This window comes from Amblyomma americanum, chromosome 10, assembly GCF_052857255.1.
Source record: "Amblyomma americanum isolate KBUSLIRL-KWMA chromosome 10, ASM5285725v1, whole genome shotgun sequence".
Lineage (NCBI taxonomy): Eukaryota > Metazoa > Arthropoda > Arachnida > Ixodida > Ixodidae > Amblyomma > Amblyomma americanum.
In genome coordinates this window covers 49275803-49295379 of record NC_135506.1, presented here as the reverse complement: position 1 = coordinate 49295379, position 19577 = coordinate 49275803, and the positions used below count along the sequence as shown (strand labels likewise).

The 19577-nt window shown below is 47.5% G+C and overlaps 2 protein-coding genes across 3 annotated transcripts; both read right to left on the bottom strand.

Annotated features, from left to right (window-relative positions):
• Positions 1-564: 564 nt before the first annotated feature.
• Dci (Dodecenoyl-CoA delta-isomerase) lies at positions 565-13007 on the bottom strand. Of its 2 annotated transcripts, none has more exons than XM_077640921.1 (8): positions 12944-13007; positions 12132-12267; positions 10425-10523; positions 7792-8174; positions 6014-6134; positions 4573-4662; positions 3057-3200; positions 565-1392 (listed from the first exon to the last, which is right to left on the bottom strand). In XM_077640921.1, the coding sequence occupies exons 1-8, from the start codon at positions 12988-12990 to the stop codon at positions 1237-1239; spliced, it is 1176 nt and encodes a 391-aa protein (XP_077497047.1). In that variant the 5' UTR covers positions 12991-13007; the 3' UTR covers positions 565-1236. The 2 variants fall into 2 exon arrangements, with proteins under 2 accessions (XP_077497047.1, XP_077497046.1); XM_077640920.1 differs by lacking the exon at positions 12944-13007 and adding an exon at positions 12465-12915.
• A 2861-nt stretch (positions 13008-15868) lies between these two features.
• LOC144107759 (chitinase-3-like protein 2) lies at positions 15869-17586 on the bottom strand. The gene has a single exon (XM_077640919.1). The coding sequence runs from the start codon at positions 17440-17442 to the stop codon at positions 16045-16047; it is 1398 nt and encodes a 465-aa protein (XP_077497045.1). The 5' UTR covers positions 17443-17586; the 3' UTR covers positions 15869-16044.
• Between the last annotated feature and the right edge of the window lie 1991 nt (positions 17587-19577).

Genomic DNA, 19577 nt, shown 5'->3' with positions numbered 1-19577 from the left:
TATTGATAAAAATAGCGGTTTAAAGCATATTTATAACATACATGCACATTTTCAACGCTGCATGGCACGGAAAAAGCATTTCCTTTGAGAGTTGTTTAAACATTTCCAGTTCCAAAAAGCTTCCATAGGTGGCGCCAGCTGCTCCAGCAACAAAGAAAAGCAGCTGCACAGCAAGCTGCAAAAGGTGGCCACCCTGCGGCCAAAGGTATTGGCGCAGTGACAAAGACACAGATGCTCTGCCCCTGTACCTTTCTTTTCACTGCCAAGAAAACCTGTCGCCGAGTGTAGTAACGCTTTTGACAGTAGCGTTTAGTGATGCTTTAACCAAATGGCAAGACGAGGAGAAATAAGAAAAAAGATGTGGGTATCCAGACCGCTGCAGACCAGAGGCCTCTTGCAGTCTCTTGACATTCAATTGCTCTAAATATGAAGAGTGCACGGCTTGCCCAGGTCTCTTCAGTTCAGATTTGGAGCTACGATGGCATCTGCTCGCCTGAAGTAACACGGTAAAAATCAAGCAAATTCATTTACCATAAGGCTGCTAATAAGACAGAAAACAAATGGTTAGAAATCCTGAAATCCGTAATCATATTTAATTCAATGTACTGTAAACAGTCGCACCATACATGCAAGACTGAGTGCTCCAAAGCAACAGCACTGAAAATCTCAGTTGTTTATACAAGCTGAAGCCCCCACTCCCAAGAAGCAAGGCACCAAAGTGGGTAAGTAAGGCACCACGCAGCCACCAGTAACTTGTAGACTGGCGCACCGGTATAACCGGTCAGATGCTCAACACTGTAATTGTTCTGCCTAGCTCTAACTTCAGTTATTGGCATAGCCCTCTTTCCTAAAGCAACAACCAAGGTGCTAAGTGCCACTGAGCAGAATTTCAAGTAAAGAAAACTGTTAGTGTCACATAAATCAAACAGGTGCAGAACGATTCACACCTGAATGCTCAATATAGGTAGAATAGACATTCGTCAGTTTGAAATTCAGTTCCATCCATGATTACACAATCTGAACATGAGATTTGGATTCGACACTTGAGGGATTCTGATGGGCATGCTTTTGCCTGTGGAGCTTTACTGACCAGGGCATAGACTGGCAAGAAAAACTTAAACAGGTGGTATACATAGCCTTCTGCAAATGCATTTACATGTAAAAGTTCACAGTGGCGGAAGTAACAAGAGACTTTGTGGCGCCTTCACAATGGGCACGTCACACATGCTGCATGGTTTAGAGCTTCCCCTTGTCCTTGAAAAAGTTCATGACGGCTTGCATTGCCTCTTCCGAGACAAAGCGTTCCTTGAGGCGATCACACTCCTTGTCGTTGGCTTTGTGCAGGTCGGCCCAGATCGGATCACGAACCAGTGCTTTTGAATACTTCAGAGACTGAAACAAGAAAAGAAATGGAAGCATTTCAAGCTTGCCACTTCAAGTACATTCAGTGTGTATGGACACAGCCAGAGAGCACACGATGCTGAAGCTCCAAATGAAATGTACTAATCAGGTATGTGTCAGCACATGCCAGAGTTCATTTGCGCGACATCAGTAGTGACCACCGTTTTCTATCTGACTTTTCTGTTGTCAACTATGCCAGTAATTTAGCATTCCTCGGAGAAGCAAAGCAAAAGGCTCTGCCTCTTTCAGTTAATCAGTCATTTTAACTACTGACACACATCCTGGCCTATATATAAGGTCAAAGCTATCAGTGCCCTCTTTCTGAAAAATGCCTACACGATGGCACTTTTTGGTACAGCACTGCATCACTTGAAAAGCCGGCAGCATGGCGCTGAAATGAAAACAAACTACTGTGGATAGCAAATGGGTATGTAAACAAACTGGCTATGAGCTTTAACTAGCTCTAGTATATAGCATTTCAATGGAGTTCCAGCTGGTGCATCTGCACTCCATAGCACAACCCGAACAGTGCAATTCACTGTGAGAGCGGTCAAGGTTTAACTGTGCCCTAAACCAGCATACCAAAGCAACCAACGGCTTCTACTAGCAAGGACAGTGTGGACGATTACTTCTTGCTTATTTCTGAAAGGAAAGTAGCTTTTGTAACTATTAAAATAGCAGCTGTGAGAAAAAGCAGAAGCGACAGGCCACCAGAAGGGACCAGACACTCAAAGCCTGCATGCTATATGACGTGCTCTTCCACTGCACTGTTACGGAGCAATCAGATGCGACGCCGAGTCTCCCAGCTAATGTGGGCCATGGGTTTCAAGAAAGCTTCAACTGGACGTAGGAATGAAACTCACTGAAACAGCAGAGTTCCAAATCACCACTGGAGGAGTATGTGATCAGCAAGTGATCAAGGTATGAGCAAAGTTTCAATCGAAAGGTTGTTCAGCATAAAAAGAAGCCACTAATGGCAGCATTACTACCAGAGCCCCGAGAGCTTGGCAAACACAAAATACAAGGCAAAAGGAGTGGCAAATCAGGCAGAGGTTGTGCAGCGTATCAATTCACAAGCTCACAAGTAAAGGCAGGATGCTTTAAACAATACCGGGCTGGACAAAGTTGCTACTTAATGCGCTGGCAACACTATCTGAAGCTACAGAAAATTTTCAAGCACTACAGGAACAGAACATGATGAGGAATGCACGCAGCTCCCTTCAAGTTTCCTAAATGTGTTGGGACCTTGTGCTGCCCTTGCATTTTCTACAGCAAGCCAGTTTGCTTCTCACTAGAGCTGACTAGTCATGTAAATCATGGTCCTTTTATATTAAAGGCCATCTAAGTAAGTCTTTAATACCTTAATTGTTCTTTCTCCCCCTCACCCCGGAAACAATGACCCCCACAGCAAGGCGTACGCTATTACGATCATTACTGACGAATGCTGCTAGGTGGGCACATTCCACTGAGTTAGTAGCTTGTGTTCGACATTTCTTCTAGCAAAGTTGTTAGAGGAACCAATTTTAATGATGACGGCAGGCCTGGCTATGTCCAAAAGCTGTCCAGTACACATGCGTAGGCGTTCTACCTTCCTCACTGAGACAGCTGTGGTTCAGCTGTGCTCTCAAGATGATGAAGTCTGTACATGTGCACACCTTGGGTGGCAGCTTGGACAGCTGCTGGAGCTTTTTCTTGGTCTCCTCGTGGAAGGTAGCATGCGGGAACACGTCCGTCACAAATCCGCATGCTTTGGCCTCCACTGCACTGAGCTGCTCATTGAGCATCAGCACCCGGTTGGCCTGCGAGGATCGGTCATGTGTCAGACACTGGTCACAGAGCCAAGAGCATGGCACAGCACTCTGACCACATGACACTCCTTTTTTTCACAGTCGAATTCATCATGTAACTGAAAGATAATGCCACACAAAAGGGGTGTCCCTAAGTTGCACTGACATTGGTTGTTATTGAGGATTGTTGGCAGCTCCCGGAGGCAAATCAATATGGTTGATAAAATTTACGTTTGCATTCAGCAATCAGCAACTACTTAAAGATACATGTCATGAAGCTGGCTCTTCATCATAAATGCAGACGTCTGTGTTACGCCACCGCATCAATAATGAGCCAGAACATATGCAGTCATGACAATGATCTGTGCCTATTGTGGAGAAATATCTGAATTATTTGAACGATTATTTGCTGGAAACCACAGCGGTGGTCACCTGTTCTTGAGTTGACGACTGTGTAGCAACGATGCTTTACTGTATGCACACTGTTGGATATGACAATGTAGAATTGCTCCGGAATGATAAAGGCTTCTGCGGATTCCTCCACAGTGAGACGGGGTAGCAGTGGAGCCTCCTCACAAATGGCGTTACCACAAGTGAGGAGGCTCTACCGTACATGCAGCGAACTGTGTGTCATGAGTGCACAGTTCTGGTGCACAGGAGGAACAGAAGAACCGCGGGGACATAAATGAGGGCAATATGCAATGAAGCTGAAATGCCGAGCCATCTTTTGGTAAGCAATTGGAAAGGCCAGCGACATCCAATTAAGTGTTCGAAACTGCGCAGAACTGTGCTCAGCTGGCTGGCTGACACGTGGCCAGGCCGCCATGGTCTGAAGTGAAATGATGAAAAAGAGAAAACGAAACTATGCAGTTGTGCAATTTTTCGGTAACAGGAACCTCCAAAAGTTGCCGTGCCTGCCACTGCACGCATGTCACAGGTGCATGGGCTCCTCTGACGTGGTATTTGATGTGATGTGGGATATTTAGACAATCACCTGCTGTGCCGTTCTTACCACGGCACAGACTCTAGTCAAGAGCCTGTCCAAATTACCGTGTGAACCCAGCTGCGTCTCAATTAATTTGCGTCCGCGATCACAGACTTGTGTGGACGCTGGCCAGGACCACGTTGGCAGTCTGGATTATCCGAATTTCTGAGTTAATAAGGGTCCAACTAATGGAGTTATACTGTATAGATGATAAAGGGAAAGATACTCTACGAAGCAGGGCCTTCTTTCAATAATCTCAAGAACGTATCAATGTGCTTGACCTGACTAAGCAAGCTATGCACAGTATAAAATGCAGCATCCTGACAGGCTTGAGAGTGGCACTTTTGCGTGCATTTTCAGCACTTCAAGTAAAAGAATGAACGGTTTGTGTAAACTCACCCTTGCCAAACCCATGGCCCTTGGGAATGTGTAAGATGAACAGCCCTCTGGATTCAGTCCCAGCAGTGTGAATGGTGTGTGAAAGAATGCCTGTAGGAGACAGCATAAAATAGAGAACAAAAAAAAAAAGGAAGAACATAGGGTACCAGCTGGAAATGCAGTAATTCTTGCGTACACTAGACTAATTGCATGCTGTACACACGAATAGGAGATATTGTCCTACAACTGAGAGTGTAAATTTGGTCAGCAATTTTTCTCAGATATTCAAATTAAGACAATTCAAGTCTGGAGACAGTTGAAATATTTTTAGCTGCATTGCAAACTTTTGGCTGAGTTAGTGCAATGTGTTTTAGGGGAATCCCCCAAGGTGGAGCAAATTTGTGCATGGTGGGCAATGTCCAATATATATAAGAAAGTGTGAAATTTTTGAAGCACAGAGGAAAGTGAGAGCCCTCATGACTCAAACAGTGCTTAGTAGTGCTATGCCATGTGTTCAAACGCATTCAGATCAGCTGCACGTGAGTTTTTTTTTACCGCCACCGCGATGAAAAAATGTGTTCACACTGACTCGCATCTCTGCAAGGGCTCCTCAAGAAGGAACCAATGCAACTTTGACCACACACACGCTAGACAGCAGCAACACAGAAACAGCTTTCTATGGGACCAAACCTCCTTCCATGCTTGCTGTGGCTACAGTTCTGTTCTTCAATATATTGGATAAATTTTCCATTGCAGGGATTCAGGAGGATATAATGATGTAATCAATGCCAAGCTCTAAAATGTTGGAGTGGACAGCTAATTTCTCTTTCCTGAGCAAATTGCAAGGCAGCTGCATATATTAACCAGTTACTTATTAAGCCATAGTCCTTTTCTGACATTTCACAGTACAGATGAATGCACAGCTGCCTATTCTCATGATGAAGTGAGTGACAGCGCAGATGGTTTTAACCCCTGGCAGTCACTGGTCCACTTCCACTGAACATTACAGAACACAGGTCATTCGGCGGAGAAGAGCAAACAAGCTTTTCTACAAGCCCTTTTAAACTGTCGAGTGTATGTGAAAAAACAGATGAGAAAAAACATCTTGGGACTTGATGCCCGTGCAGTGCAACTGCTGTTCATCCTCAAGTTTAGGTTAGAAGCAGTAGGCCAGTGCATGGGGCACTGCCCAGCACAGCAAGAGGAAGTAATAAAAGAAAAAAAAAAGAGAAAGGGAAGGAACAAGGGTTATCTCGTGCATCGCTTAGGGCGGCAGTGCGGCCTGTTGAGAGCCGGAGATTCTATATGGTGAGTGGTTCATTCACGTGGGCGCCACTACAAAGCCAACAGTTCCAACTGTCACGCAGACTACACTGGCATATAGAGACGCAGACAGAACTATGCACAACAAACAACAGAACAAAGTGCTTGAAGAAATCATACTGACAACGATGTGGCATACCTTGTCCGAGGCATAGATAAAGTCGAAGAGGCCCAAAATAGTGCAAGCAACTCCTATGGATGGGCCGTTGACCAGAGCCACAGCTGGCTTGGGGAAGTTGATGAAAGCAGCTACATAATTCCTGCAACAACCACACTGAAATTACCAGGCTTCCACTGAAAAACAAACTAAGTGGCTCAACAAGAACAGTGCCAACTCTTTGTTTTCTGCCTTTTGACCGGTGAGGGCAACACCATGCATGAGTAGTCATCCTATCATCATCAGCAGCAGCAATAGCAGCAGCCCCACTATGCCCACTGCAGGGCAAAGGCCTCTCCCATGTCTCTCCAATTAACCCTGTCCTTTGCCAGCAGTGGCCACCATATCACCGCAAACTTCCTAATCTCATCCGCCCACCTAACTTTGTCGTCCCCTCCTACACCTGCCTTCTCTTGGAATCCACTTTGCTACCCTTAAGGACCAGAGGTTATCTTGCCTTCGCATTACGTGCCCTGCCCAAGCCCAGTTCTTCCTCTTGATTTCGACTACGATGTCATTAACCCGCGTTTGTTCCTCACCCACTCTGCCCGCTTCCTCTCAATAAATGTGTGATATTCCTGAAATGTTAAAAGATGCCACCTCATGAATATCCTAGCAAGTATTCTTGTCTGTAGTCAAAATTTGAATTTCAGCATCTTTGTGCCTTTCGCTCTCTCTTCATTTTTTTTTTTCCCACTCAAAGGTCAGCACTCCTCCGCCAACCCTATCCACTTAGCCCCACTGCAGGCTTGCTGACGTGCGTGAGAATTGGGGGGGGGGGGGCTTTTGGCCCGCAGGAGGGACACAGCTGACTGGCTTCAGCCAAGGTAGCTCCGTGACATCACAAAGAATATAACCAACAGCCATCTCTGGACAGAAATACACAGGAGTGTGAGGTGGAGAAGGGCGTGAGCATGAAAAATTCACTGGAAAGGGATCACCAACTTTTGCGCGTGACTGAGTTATCTACTGTGTGCAGAAGTGTATTATTTGGCTCGCGTGTTCATGACGAGAGAATGTAGCGATTGAGTGAGTTTACGTATTCTCCCCAGAAAGTGTTTCAGAGCCTCTTTAAAGGGCAAATCCAGCGTTTTTTATACCCCCATGGATTTTACTGAAACTTTCAGGGTAAGTTCACCACAGTTTCCTGGTCAGTTGTGCCAAATTTCACAACCGAGCGATGACTTGATGCAGTGCAAATGAATTGTAAAACTTGCAATTCCGTGGCTTCAATCGGGGCGATTTCTACAGGCAACTTTGCGCGTGTGACGTCATAGGTTGGCATGTTCGTTGATATTCATTCTGCATTTGACGAAGGATAAAACTCCTCGCTTGATTTTGGTGAGCTAAGAAAAATAATGACCCAAGCTGTCCCTTACTGTCGCGACAGTTTAGCCAATTAGCATGCACACGATAACTGTTGGGACAGTATTCGTGACATCATAGGTTGGTATGTCGTGTTGTCATAGTCTGGATGAAATGCAGTTTCGGTTTTGTTTTCCTAGTTTTTGCCGTTTTAAAATAGTTCTACTCGATATTTTGAAAAACAATTTTTTGCACCGGAGAGAAGGGACTCTAAGAATGCAATGCGATTATCAACTGAAAATGTTCAAAAAACCTCTGCAGTTGCCTTTTAAAGCTTACACTACCAGAGATAAGTACCACAGCAGGGACAGTCTGGAAGTGGACAAACAAAGCATGCTGTACACTCTAGACTCTCAGGTGACCAGGTCATGTAACACTCCCAACCAGCCACTCACCGGACAACCTCAGCTGCATCTTTGGCAAGCACGTCTGGCGGCAGGCCTGTCTTGAGCCGGTTCATGAAGTTGCCCAGGTCATTGCCACTTGAGAAGAAGTCACCCGTGCCTGTAAGCACCAGGTAGTGAACGTCTTTACGATCTGCTGCCTCTTTGAGGTGCTTGATCATGGCGTTGTACATCTCGAGGGTGATGGAGTTTTTCTTGTTTGGCCGATTGAAGCGAATGATAAAGCCATTGTCCTCAATGCTGCATGCTAGGTCGCCATCACTGGTGGAAGATGACTCCACTGCACTGCTCACACTCGGTGAGCTGCCGCTAGGGCTCGGTGAGTCGCCAGCAAGCTTGTCCACGAGAGAAGAGTACTCATCTTGTGCCTTCTCCTGTTAAGGAAGAAGATGTGGTATTGGCTTAAAAAAAAAAAAAAGGCAACTTCAAGGGTATGTTGAAGTTCACGCACTTTAATGCAACTTTTTCTGCAGGTTCACTCCTTCATCCTGATAATTTGTACCAAGTTTGGCATTTCATTCCTGCACGAAACGAGTTCCAAGTTTGCCATTTTCATGACCTTTAGTTCAAGCAATTCTAAGAGAAACAGCGCATTTGTGGTATCACAAACAAAACTCGCACGCTCACTAAACCAAAATTGTTTGCCTCACATTTAGTAATAGACAGCGTCATTGTTTGTTTGCAATCACTAGCACTTCAGCCATTCAGCAAGCATATAAAGATTTTTCCAATAATGCCTGTGATGTAACTGATACATCAGAAGCATCGCTGAAGAAGCATTGTCCTGCTTGTAGTTTTGGCTGGCTGCTTTTGTTGCTTTAGAATTGTTTAACTCGGTGCTTTAAAACATATGCTGCAATGAAAAGGTAGGACCACAAGGCGTACGATTATCGATTCAAAATGTTTAAGAAACTTTCTTGCTTGAAAAGCTACCTTGGAAGTGCGTTTTGGGCATGAGTAACTGCAGAGGCATAGTGCAGGGCATACGTTATATGCTTACTGAGGATTACCGCTCAGGAACCACTGTATAAGCTGGCATTCTCAAGGTTATTTTTATTTCCACCCAGTGATTGTGCAAAAGTTTATTTTTTCTCCAAAGATTCAAAGGCCTTTCAATGTGGGAAAAGTATGGATGCATGCGGTATGAGAGGTTAGTGCTATTGGCTTAAACTGAGTTGGGGTGCAACATTCACCTGCAGTCTGGTGGTGTGGGCGTCCATAGTAACTAACTCAATGGAATCATTCCAATATTAGTAAAACTGATGTAGTGCAATATTTGGACGCAACATTTACAAGCAGGTCAAAGCGAGATATACTATCGCGATCAATTGGCATGCAATGCGACTGAAGTGAGCCAACTGAGGTTTCCGATTTATAGTAAATCAATGCGCATTCACACAGGGCACCAGACTTGCATGAACCCAAACAGTAATTTGTTCTTTGCATCGATGGCTGATTGCATCAATTTCCTGTAACACTCGGCACGCATTGTTTCGAGAACTGAACTCCTACTGCACTGCATGCATTGCAACTCATGTTGAATTCAACAGGACATATTATTAACCTGTGCGCTAAGGCCTATACACCAGTTGGAGTTCCTGCAAAGAAAACTTGCATCAGCACCACCCAACGTTATGCTAAAGGTGTAAAAGTCTGTCATGCAACTGACCGGTGCTGCGTGAAATCCTTATCACTGATAAAATAGAACAAACAGTACATTACTCTTCAATCTTGTCAGCTTAAAGTACTCCCAGCATGACAGTGTAAGTGACGTGCAGGTCAACGCGCGCACTGGCTAGCTGTTGCCTGTTGTAAAATTTCTTTTTCTCATATACCATTTCACATATAAACACAAGCTTTAGGCTGACACACTGTCACTCACTCAGCATCAGCCATACAAACTGCGTCAAGACCATTTGAATCCCACTGTGACGCATTAAAATACTTTTTTTTTTCAGTTGGCCACACAATAGTCAAAAAGGTTGTTATGTGAACATACTTGTGCAGAGAGATGCTTTAGAAGAACAGACAGCATTCATGACAAGTTTTACTGGCATATGTAGTGGCAAAACTGCAAGCTGAACACAAGGCTTGAAAGAGCCGAAAGTCTGGGCAGACCATGGACTTTTGTACCATATTTCTTGAGAAATAAAATGAAAGAACTCAACACGATGCGAGCAGCTGTAATGTCATTTACATATATTGATTTCCTCCATACAATAATACTCTTAAGGTAATGTAGGTATACCATGAATACATTATAAAAATTACAGCGCCACCCCTCATCACTGAACGACCATCACACTATCTACTGTCCCACAAGGAAAGCAACAACTGGGGTTTCAGAACTAAGGCATCACAAAAGTGGTGAAGGTTCCTTGAACTGAAACATGCCTGATACTCAGTTGTATGCCTCATGCACAGTGGAGACTAAACTTTCCTGACTCCCTCCTTTTACACTTACACTTACCCCCCAAAAGTAGTCCTTCAACTGCCATTTCAAAGTGCTTCTGCACACCAGATGACGACGGTGCTTATGATGCACAGCACACATGGTCATGAGAGGCCTCACAAGCTGCCTGAGGGTTGTCTAAGAAAAACGCACATGCAGGCAAACAGCAAACCTTAGGCATGTCGCCGAGGGCGTTCCAGGCGTCCCACTTGGCCCTGCCGACCAGGTCAAACACTCCTGGCTTGGAAGCAGAGCATTTGCCCACTGTGGCCTGGCATCAGGGGTAGAAACACACATTCATTACATGGGTTCACAGCAGTTGACATTACGCTGCTCGTGCCTGCCTTTTTATGCATCTTTTTGTGCCAGTGAACAGCTGAAGGCCCCATGGGCAAACATGAGTCCTTGGGATCAAGAACTCGTGCAATAATTTGCATTTTTAGTGCGGGGTTCCCAAAACTCACACTGTTAGTTTAGTGTGCTCCACTTTCAATATGTTAACAAATGTTATGGCTAAGAAATAAACTATGTGTCGCTTCGGCACATTAAGTCTTTAAAGTGCCTCATACACAATTATGCACATCACGAACTCACAGCATTTTCCCAAAGTGTGCTCTACCTAGAACAGTGATAACGGAGTAATTATTCATTAGCATTACTCGGGCGGTGGTCCTGGGTTCGAACCCAGGGTCAAGATGAATAAGTTTCTGTGAAAGCTGTAGAGCTTTCCTATGCAGCCGTATTTTCCTATGCAGCCGTATGGCTGCACATGAGTGGATGCTAATGAGTAGTTACTCCCTTACAAATATACTTTGGTGTGTAATTATCTCACGAAAAAGTTTTTGTGCTATGCATTCCCTCCTTGACTTACATGCACTTCTGCCCTTTTCTATTTCCTATTACCTTTCCCGATTTCACAAGAACTAAAGCTGCTGTACAAAGGGGGCAGACAAAGGAAAAGGAACAACAACATGCATGGGTCATGTATGAGGACAGTGGTGGTAAGACAGGAATAGATATTCATCCATTAGTACATAGCATAAGCTGCTACTCAGACAAACTGTCCGTGTTTCCTTAGCTATTTTTCCTGTGCAAAGGCAAGGATGTGGCAACAGACTAAGGTCTTTAAGTAGCGGCCAATGCCCTGTCTCATGTGAAGCTTAATTTGCCTTATTAACGACTAATGTTCCGCAATAAAATTGAGAAAATGGGGCCAATGTGAAAGCAAATGCACAGGTGCACGAGAGGTGTAAATGAAACAAGGCATGATTGTCACACACTCATGAGCACGGCATTGAAATTCACGGATTCCACAGGCTATTACACATTTCTTCGCAGAGTGAAACGCTGCCAGGGACCATGTCAACAGAACTTGAGGGACATTTGAAGACACAAAGAAGCAATTATAATTCGAAGACACTTAGATCACCTGTAACTAGCTGCTATACGCTTCAAGTAAACAGTGGAGGTTGAAGAGTTGAAATCTTCCGTTTTAAAGCGAAACATTTACAACTCTCTCATGATTTCATCAAAGTACTCAATCTTGGGTGAACTGATTGCACAACCTGGCAGCAGTGATGAAGACTTTCCGGCTCCGGTTCAGAGGTTGATTAAACATTGCCCATCCTTTTCGAATATATGCACATGTTACACAAATCGATAAATCAGAGAACTGAATGACAACATTGGTTAGATCTACGCTAGACTGCCCTTCAAGTGAACGGAGGCCATGCACGTATGTCCATGAACGGCCCTCACGTTTCACGGGTTCAGTGCCAGCGCCAGTCTGAGACAACCGTTCTCGATATATCAGGTTATCACACACAACAACAACACCATCAAACAGCTCACATGCGGCGGCGTGTTGTGACAGTATTACCTGCTTGTAGAGCGCGTACAACTTGAGCTTCACGTCGTTCGACGGCTCCTCGGGCAGCTTCTCAACGTTGGCGACAGCGAGGTTGAAGCGCTGGAGGGGCGAAGATGCCGACGAGGAGCAAAAAGCCGTGTTAACCCTGAAACAAAGTCGCGAGGAGGACGGAGATGTAAGGAGAAATGACCTCGAGGTTCGAAGTCAGGTACACAGATCAAAGCCGGCAGAGCTCTGAGGACAAGTCGTGTCAGCAGCAGTGATGTCGCCGCTAGCTAAATTGAGATAGACACGATGATACACGCGAAGTGAGAAAGCGATAGAGAACATTTGAATCCTTGCCTGTAAACGCATGGACGCAAGGTCAGCCTTCGTGCGAGGGACAACATTATCCTCACTCGATCGCTTGTCGACTAGCTTCCTCCTAGGCCAGGAGGAAGTTGAGAGAGTGGAATAGCGAACAGGCGCGGCTGACGCCGAACGAAGATCCTTCGACAGCTCCGAACTTCGGCACTGGGCTCCACGGATGCAGCGTATCTGTGCACTGAGAAGCCCTTGTGGCTTTGACTAATCGACGTCGACGTCGCGTCAAGTGATTTGATATCGCGAGGCTGGCAGCCACAAGCGCAGTACTACGGTCAGTTTGCTAAGAGTCCATGAACTTTTGTTTGCTCTGATGTATAGCACACTGACTGTGGCACAAGCGGACGCCGCCGGTAATTAAACCAGCTTTAAATAGCTTCAGTACTGGTCGAAACAGCTGAAAGCGCGCTGAAAAGAAAGAAGCAATAACAATTTCTAAGAGGAGGAGGTAAACAAACCTGCACAATCCAGCCAATCGCAACCAATGTTGAATCGCAACCACCATGAACGTAACGATTTCTAGTTTCGGTTTTGGTTTTGTTTTTTTCTTGTAGCGCGGTCGAAAGCCCGTGTAGAGATTTCTTTTATCGTTTGAGATGTCGATATGCTGCTATCGGTGTCCAGAGCTGTTCAGCCTAAATATGTTGCAAAATTGTGGAGTAAGGAAACAAAGAACCATAGCTGCGAAAGAAAAGGATACCCATTCAACTCCATTAAGATCGCACTTCCCCTCCTAGCAATGCACTGTGAATCTGATTTTTTTTTTTCTTCTCATTCATCGCCCGAACGCTACAGGGGAGGGCTAGGCCTTGACAAGCGTGTGCTTTTCCACGTCAACAATATTTAGTGGAGCACTTGATCGCTTTTTCTGATCGCCCGAAAGCAGCCCGAGGGGGATAGCCGCAGCAAAGGGGGATAGCCGCAGCAGCATCAGCATCATCATTAGCTACAAATACAAATACTCGTAGTACGAGTTTCCGCGTGACATGCGCGCACTATTATTGCCGTGATCCTGAAGTTGAAAAAAAAAAAAAGCTGCAATCGTGTTTAAAGCGGCCAGTTTAAAAATGATAGCAGCTATACGACTTGCAAGCGTTTGTATCAGTGGGCATGTGCACGTTCAGAAAAAAAAACGGGACATTTTGCGGAGTATAAATGTATACTGGCGTGGGACCGAGCAAAAATTGAAAAAAATTGTTGCGCACAGCCGCGCAGAGGTGGTGACGTATGAGCATTGCACGTCTTCTGCTTTTGTAAGGCTGCCGAAAATGCAATGATAACAGCGAAGGGACGAAGGCCCGACAGGTGCAGAGTGTTAAATGTTGCACTACTAGTTGGTCGAGAAGAAATGCCTGAGCAGCATGCAGTTCCTATAGCTATACTGCCCCGAGGACAATTGCTATATATTGTGACTAATGAAAAATGGGAATAATAAAAGTGCCACTGCCCACGCAACTAACTGTAATGGGCTCTGCGAGCACAGCGCGAGTTTAGCAGGAATACAGTAAAATTCCAGTTGGACGAACTTCGGAGACCTTAAGAAAATGTTCGCTCAAGTGAAAGTTTGCTCAATAGGAATGACCTCGTAGACACATTTTGATGGAGTACATTTCAAACATGAAAACTGTTCCAAAGTGCATTTATTTCGCAATACTGCCCAATAATACCCACGCATGCACTGTGCAAGTACTTTGAACTTTTTATAAAATGTGCAGTCAAATTTTCGACTAAATTTTTGTATTCACAAATGCAAACTTTGTAAACTGGGCGAGTCTGTCTGTGCTTTCATGCATTTCTTTTTGCACAAATATGCCTGCTGTGTGGTAGAAGCATTCAACTTCAGCAGACACATTAGTGCGTCTCCTGCTGAAATCCTTGTGCCATTTTCTTTGAAATTGTGTACCAGGATTCTTCCTGAGCGTGTGAAGCAAGTATGCCAGTCAGTACGTTTCAATGCTTCTCATGTTAAAAGCCAGATGCACAGCCGTACCAGACTAAAACACCTATGGAATTGCGAAGTTTTGCAAGGGGAGCGACTCGGGCTGCCATCACCGTCTTCGCTTGATCCGGAGGAGCAGACATCGCTGCAAGACCGCATGCTAATTGAAGCGCGGGGCAAGAACTGAGCAAACGAGCAGTGGCGGTAGCGGGAAATTTTCCGTCGTGCCGAGGCCACTTTCGCTCCCCTCTGATAGGGGGCGTTGATCACATAGATACCATGTCTTAACTAAAGGCTGCAATTAATGCCTGACGCCCCGAGACCCTGACAAATGGTCATGCTGCAACCAACGCAGTAAAACGCTTCGATGTTTATAGCGCCTGCGTAACTGCTTTCTGCTCGCCTTGGTAGCGAGGCATCCAAACAGCCGCTTCACCCTTCCACAGCATAACAATACGCTACATTCAAACTACACTGCGGTCTTTCAGCAACTGCATTCAAACTGCTACATGTCGCCTTATCTCCATAGCTATCGCCGTATACCTTGACCCTCCCATTCTGCTCAACATGTGGGACGGCCAAGGTCACCCTCACACACTGTGGGAATGCCCCCAAACCGTGGCAGTTCCCCCGTACTCAACCCAACTCCTCCTAATGGGAGGTCGCTCTGAGGACTGTTCAAACAGCTGGTCAGACTGCTCTGCGAGCTGCTCATGCCAGCTGGCCAAACATGGCTAGTTGACAGAGCTCTCCGTGAGGCGCAGGCCCGTGGACTCTTGGACAAGCAGGAGCCCACCCTTGACGACCATTTTTTCTTTATAGTTTTTCCTCCTCCTCCTCCTGCACCGTTCGCGTAAACTCCTCCGTATCCTCCTCTCATTTCACTGCATGACACATAGGGATGTCTTTCGTGCCGAAAATTGAAAAGACGCCAGGATGCTGTGCGGTGTCAGCGCCCGCTAACGAATCCCCCAAAGTGGTCGAAATTGATCCGGAGGCCTCCTTCAACCCTTTGACGCAGCGGGTGGAGTGTCCAGCGAGACAGATGCTGAGCCTATCCTTTCCTTTTAACAAATTTGCAGTCCGCTGGCCGGAGTTAAAGATTTACCGGAACAGACTTCGGCTGGGTGTGCACCGCATCGCTATCGAGCAGCAAGCTACTGCTGGGGCCAAAAAAATATTTGCGCGGCGTACAATGTTTTATAGCGACTTAACATACCCTCTTAGAGATGGTGCCATACACCACGAAACGCTGCGAAGCTGCATAAGCGTTCTTAACGCACTGATGATCAAATCCATTGTCGACAAGGTAACGAAACAGACGTAACATGCCAGAAGCTGCACCTAAAGAAACGTCTGGGGCTCTACCTAGAATAGCAGTGCACTAGTGACTACCACCTTCGTTCACAAACACGAGGAAATTTGGCAGTGATACCAGCGGGGAGCATGTTCATTTATCTAGTTTCCAAGCCAACGTAATGCAGGTGTGTACTGAATAGATGTGGAAAGTTGTGTAGGGAGATGGGGGCAGGAGGCAAAAGGCCCGACAAAATGACTACGAGACGCTGTTGAGCAACACAAAGCGGCAGGTCTGCGCACATTGCCTTCTCGGGACAGTCTTCAACCGTGCACCAGCCCGTCCGCTTCGCGCAGCAGGGGCCACGGGGGCCCCATTTCGCCTGCAAAGTCATCCATGGGCAGGTCCCAGACGGCGAGCCCCGCCGTCTTGCGCACCAGGGACCTCTTGCCGCGAAGGCTTGAGCTGTCCTCGAGGCCGATCCACTGGTCTCCCAAGCGGGCCATCGAGCATCGCGAATAGGAGTGCGTCTCGCGGTGCCAAGACGCGTTGCTGGCCAGGGCCTTCGCGACGTCGTAGTAGCTGGCCAAGCCCGACCGGTTGGTGCGGCCGAGCGGACGTCCGGGACCCATGGCCCGCATTCCAGGCCTCGCGTGTCTGAGCCAGGGCCTCTTCAGTGTGAACGTGACGCTGGCGAAGGAGACGCTCATCATCGTCTTGGCCAGGAAGTGGTCGGCGGACAGGGAGAGGTCGTCCAGCACAGAGGACAGGCCGCTCTGACCGTGGTTCTGCGCCCTGAACGCTGCGCGCATCGGGCTCTGGCACGTTGTCACCGGGAATGAGGCAGGGTCTATGGTCCGGTGCGTGTCCACGACGACAAAGTCAAGATGCTTGTATAAAGCGTGAATAAAGTAGCCGTCCTGCCTTTTGGTCGTCTGCCAGGGCACTACCACGCTTACGCGGAGCGAATCCCGCTCAAGGACGGAGCGCATGGTGTTGATGAAGGTGTTGTAGCTGGAACGGAGGTCACTGCTTGGGTACTTCCAGTAGAGAAGAAGACCTGCGACGCCCATGCGTCGCGACCAGGCCACGGCGTTGTGAACGAAGGCGATGCGCGACCTTTTGTCGCTTACCAGTTCCTCGAAGTCGGCACTGTCCGACGGCTCACCACCCACGCAAGCCCACGCGGTCGCCGACGAGCCGGCAAGCGTCACCAGCGACTGCAGGGCTTCGGAGTCCTGCGCGGCTCGCCGGAAGCGCAGTCCGCTCTGCGCGGGATGCACTCTCACCGAAACGAAGACGAGTGCATCGCAGAGGACCGCGGTGGCGTTGTCGACGTCGAATCGGTGCGGCGAACCCGAGGAGACGCTGTAGTTGACGAAGCAGAAGATGGCGCGGGTCGCCTCCTCGCCAGACATTCGCTGCATGACGACCTGGGACGGCGACTTTCCTCCGTGCGCAGGGCCGCTGTCCGAAGCAACGTTGGATCCCGAGCGCGGTTCGTCGACGTCGTTGATGGACGTCCAGAAGTGCTCGATCACGGCTGACACGATGGCGCCACAGGCACAGGTCACCGTAAGCACGCCGACCACCAGCAGGACCACGAGACAGAAGTTCTGATTGCGGAGTCTGTAGCGGAGCGTGGACTCCTCTTCGGCGAACCTCCGGGCAGCATCGCGGCGTTCGCGGGACTCTGCGTCGTCGGTACTCGAGTCTTCCATGGTTGTCCTCTTGGAAGGGGACAGCCTCTTCTAACAATGGAAGGCAAGGCTTTTACTTTCCGAGCAACGGGAGCACGGCTTTAAAGCAGGAGCGGCGTTGCCTTAACACTCCTGGTGCCAAAAAGGACTGACGGTTGGGTCGGCGTCGGTACTGGTTTGTTCACGCGCTGCGCCGGTTTCTTGCTCCACGTGGCTTGTGACGCGAGGTGAGCTGAACGTTTTCGTCGTTCATCGATGGCTCTTCGTGGCTTGAGCGATTTAATTTAGGGCGGATAGAATTTTGGCTTAAAGGGTACTTCCAAAATTATTCCCTTTGTGTGTTTTACTGGTTATAACTGTTGACACAGTCACATCGTGCAATACAGTAGCGACAGAGAAAAAGACATACTTTGTCTCTTTACTAGCCTGGTTGACGCGACAAACCGGTTTGAGGCCGGGATGAGGAACGGCTGATTTATTGGTCGTACAGTGCCAGGGAACTACTCGGAAGCATCTTGGTCAGTGCCGCCTGTGCTGAGTGCGACTGGACCTGCTGCTACAAGCTCGTACTGCTCGAGTTGTCATCGCCTTTGCGTGACGCAGCGGTCAGCGTGGCGCCCGATTTGTTTGCGAGATGGGTTAAAAACGGCGAATCTGATGGTTTTAAGTCAGGTGCTTTGGTGTTGCTTAAATCTTCAGGACATTTCACTCAAGGGTAGGAAATACCCGACTATAGTCGACCAACGAATTTTCCAGCCAGCTACAAAAATGACTGGCAATCTTGCATTGCTAAGCACGAAATATTATGCGAAAGCGGTTTCTTGCAGGTGGATACCACCGCCATGTACATGCAAGCGTGAGAAAGAGAGAAACAACTTTATTGTCATAGAATGTCTGGATTTAGGGCAGGTGGGCTTGGTGTGGTCCCCAGGTGGGGGCCACTTCCTGATCCCACGAGACGAGTGCCAGTTGGATGGTCTTGTCTGGCCTTCTGAGGAGTTGGTTCCATCTCTCTTCGTTGAGGTGTTACCCAGGGTGCCAGTTATGCGCGTCTTCAACTTTTTCATCGTCGATGCCAATTTACCCAGCGAACGCCGGTGACCTATGCCGCAGTGTCGCGTTTCTGCGGATATGATGTCAACGCCAAAATGTATTGCTCTAGTGCCTTGTTTCTACCCCCACATTGTAAACGTCAACGCATGCAGCGCACATCTCTCTCACTGTTGCCACATAGCTCATCTTGATGTAGAGTGGTTTATACAGCGCAAACAAAGGCAAAGACAAGAGAGACGATACACGCACACAGCTGAAAATCCGAATATTAGTTTGATAGTCGTACTAGTTGATAAAGAAGAGCCTAGTGCTCTCGCGCAGTGGCCCGCGAAGATGAACTGTCCGCGCCACCGCTGGTTCGAATCCCGGTAGCGGATATTTATTTCACTTGGCGCAAACCCGCAAACATTGCAAACCCACAGCTATCTCAAGATCTTGCTTTATGTTTACCCATCGGAAAATAAATAGCCGAACCTGCACGCCATCGAGCACCTTAAATCTGGTTAAGTAGGATCAGATCCTTAGCTAAGGAATATGGACACTCGATCAGTGTCCAATCAGGCGGTCACTCGCGGTATCTTAGGCGTCGCCCACAGGAGGCGGCGTACGTCAGCATCAAACCCTCGCGCTCTTCTGATGGAGAGAATGACCCTGCCGTAAGGATGACCCCCACTTGGACTGGTCGTTGACCGATGTCAATTTGAAGGGTGCGCGATCACTGTCCGGATATGCAGAAGGGCCCACAGCGCCCCCTGGGAACGGAAGTTACGGAGCGCCTCATTCCACACGGTGTTGTCGCACTTGAGCTTAAACGCGACCATGCCGGCGCCGTGCCACCAGTAGTCGAAGCTCCTGGTACCGATGCTTCATTAGAAGGACTGCCTTCGCCGTGGGATTTCTTGTCGCCGTTTGCATCCCTCTTTGACCGAGACGCTGCCTACTGTCTATATTCTCCTCTCCGAAGCTTCCGCAAGCGCCAAGATCCGTTTCAGAGCTGAAGCTCGGCTTCACGACCAAAGCTGCAAAAACTGGGCCATCGATGAAGTCTTGACCTCTACCTTGATCTAATAATAATAATTGTTTTTTTGGGGAAAGGAAATGGC

What these genes read in the sequence shown, in the direction of transcription:
- Dci (XM_077640921.1), bottom strand. Translation starts at nt 12,990, where the DNA reads ATGGTGGTTGCGATTCAACATTGGTTGCGATTGGCTGGATTGTGCAG. An exon ending in TGTACGCGCTCTACAAGCAG is followed by an intron (nt 10,524 to 12,131) that starts GTAATACTGTCA and finishes CCCTGATGCCAG; the next exon opens with GCCACAGTGGGCAAATGCTC. An exon ending in TGTCCAAGCTGCCACCCAAG is followed by an intron (nt 1,393 to 3,056) that starts GTGTGCACATGT and finishes TTCTTGTTTCAG; the next exon opens with TCTCTGAAGTATTCAAAAGC.
- LOC144107759 (XM_077640919.1), bottom strand. Translation starts at nt 17,442, where the DNA reads ATGGAAGACTCGAGTACCGACGACGCAGAGTCCCGCGAACGCCGCGAT.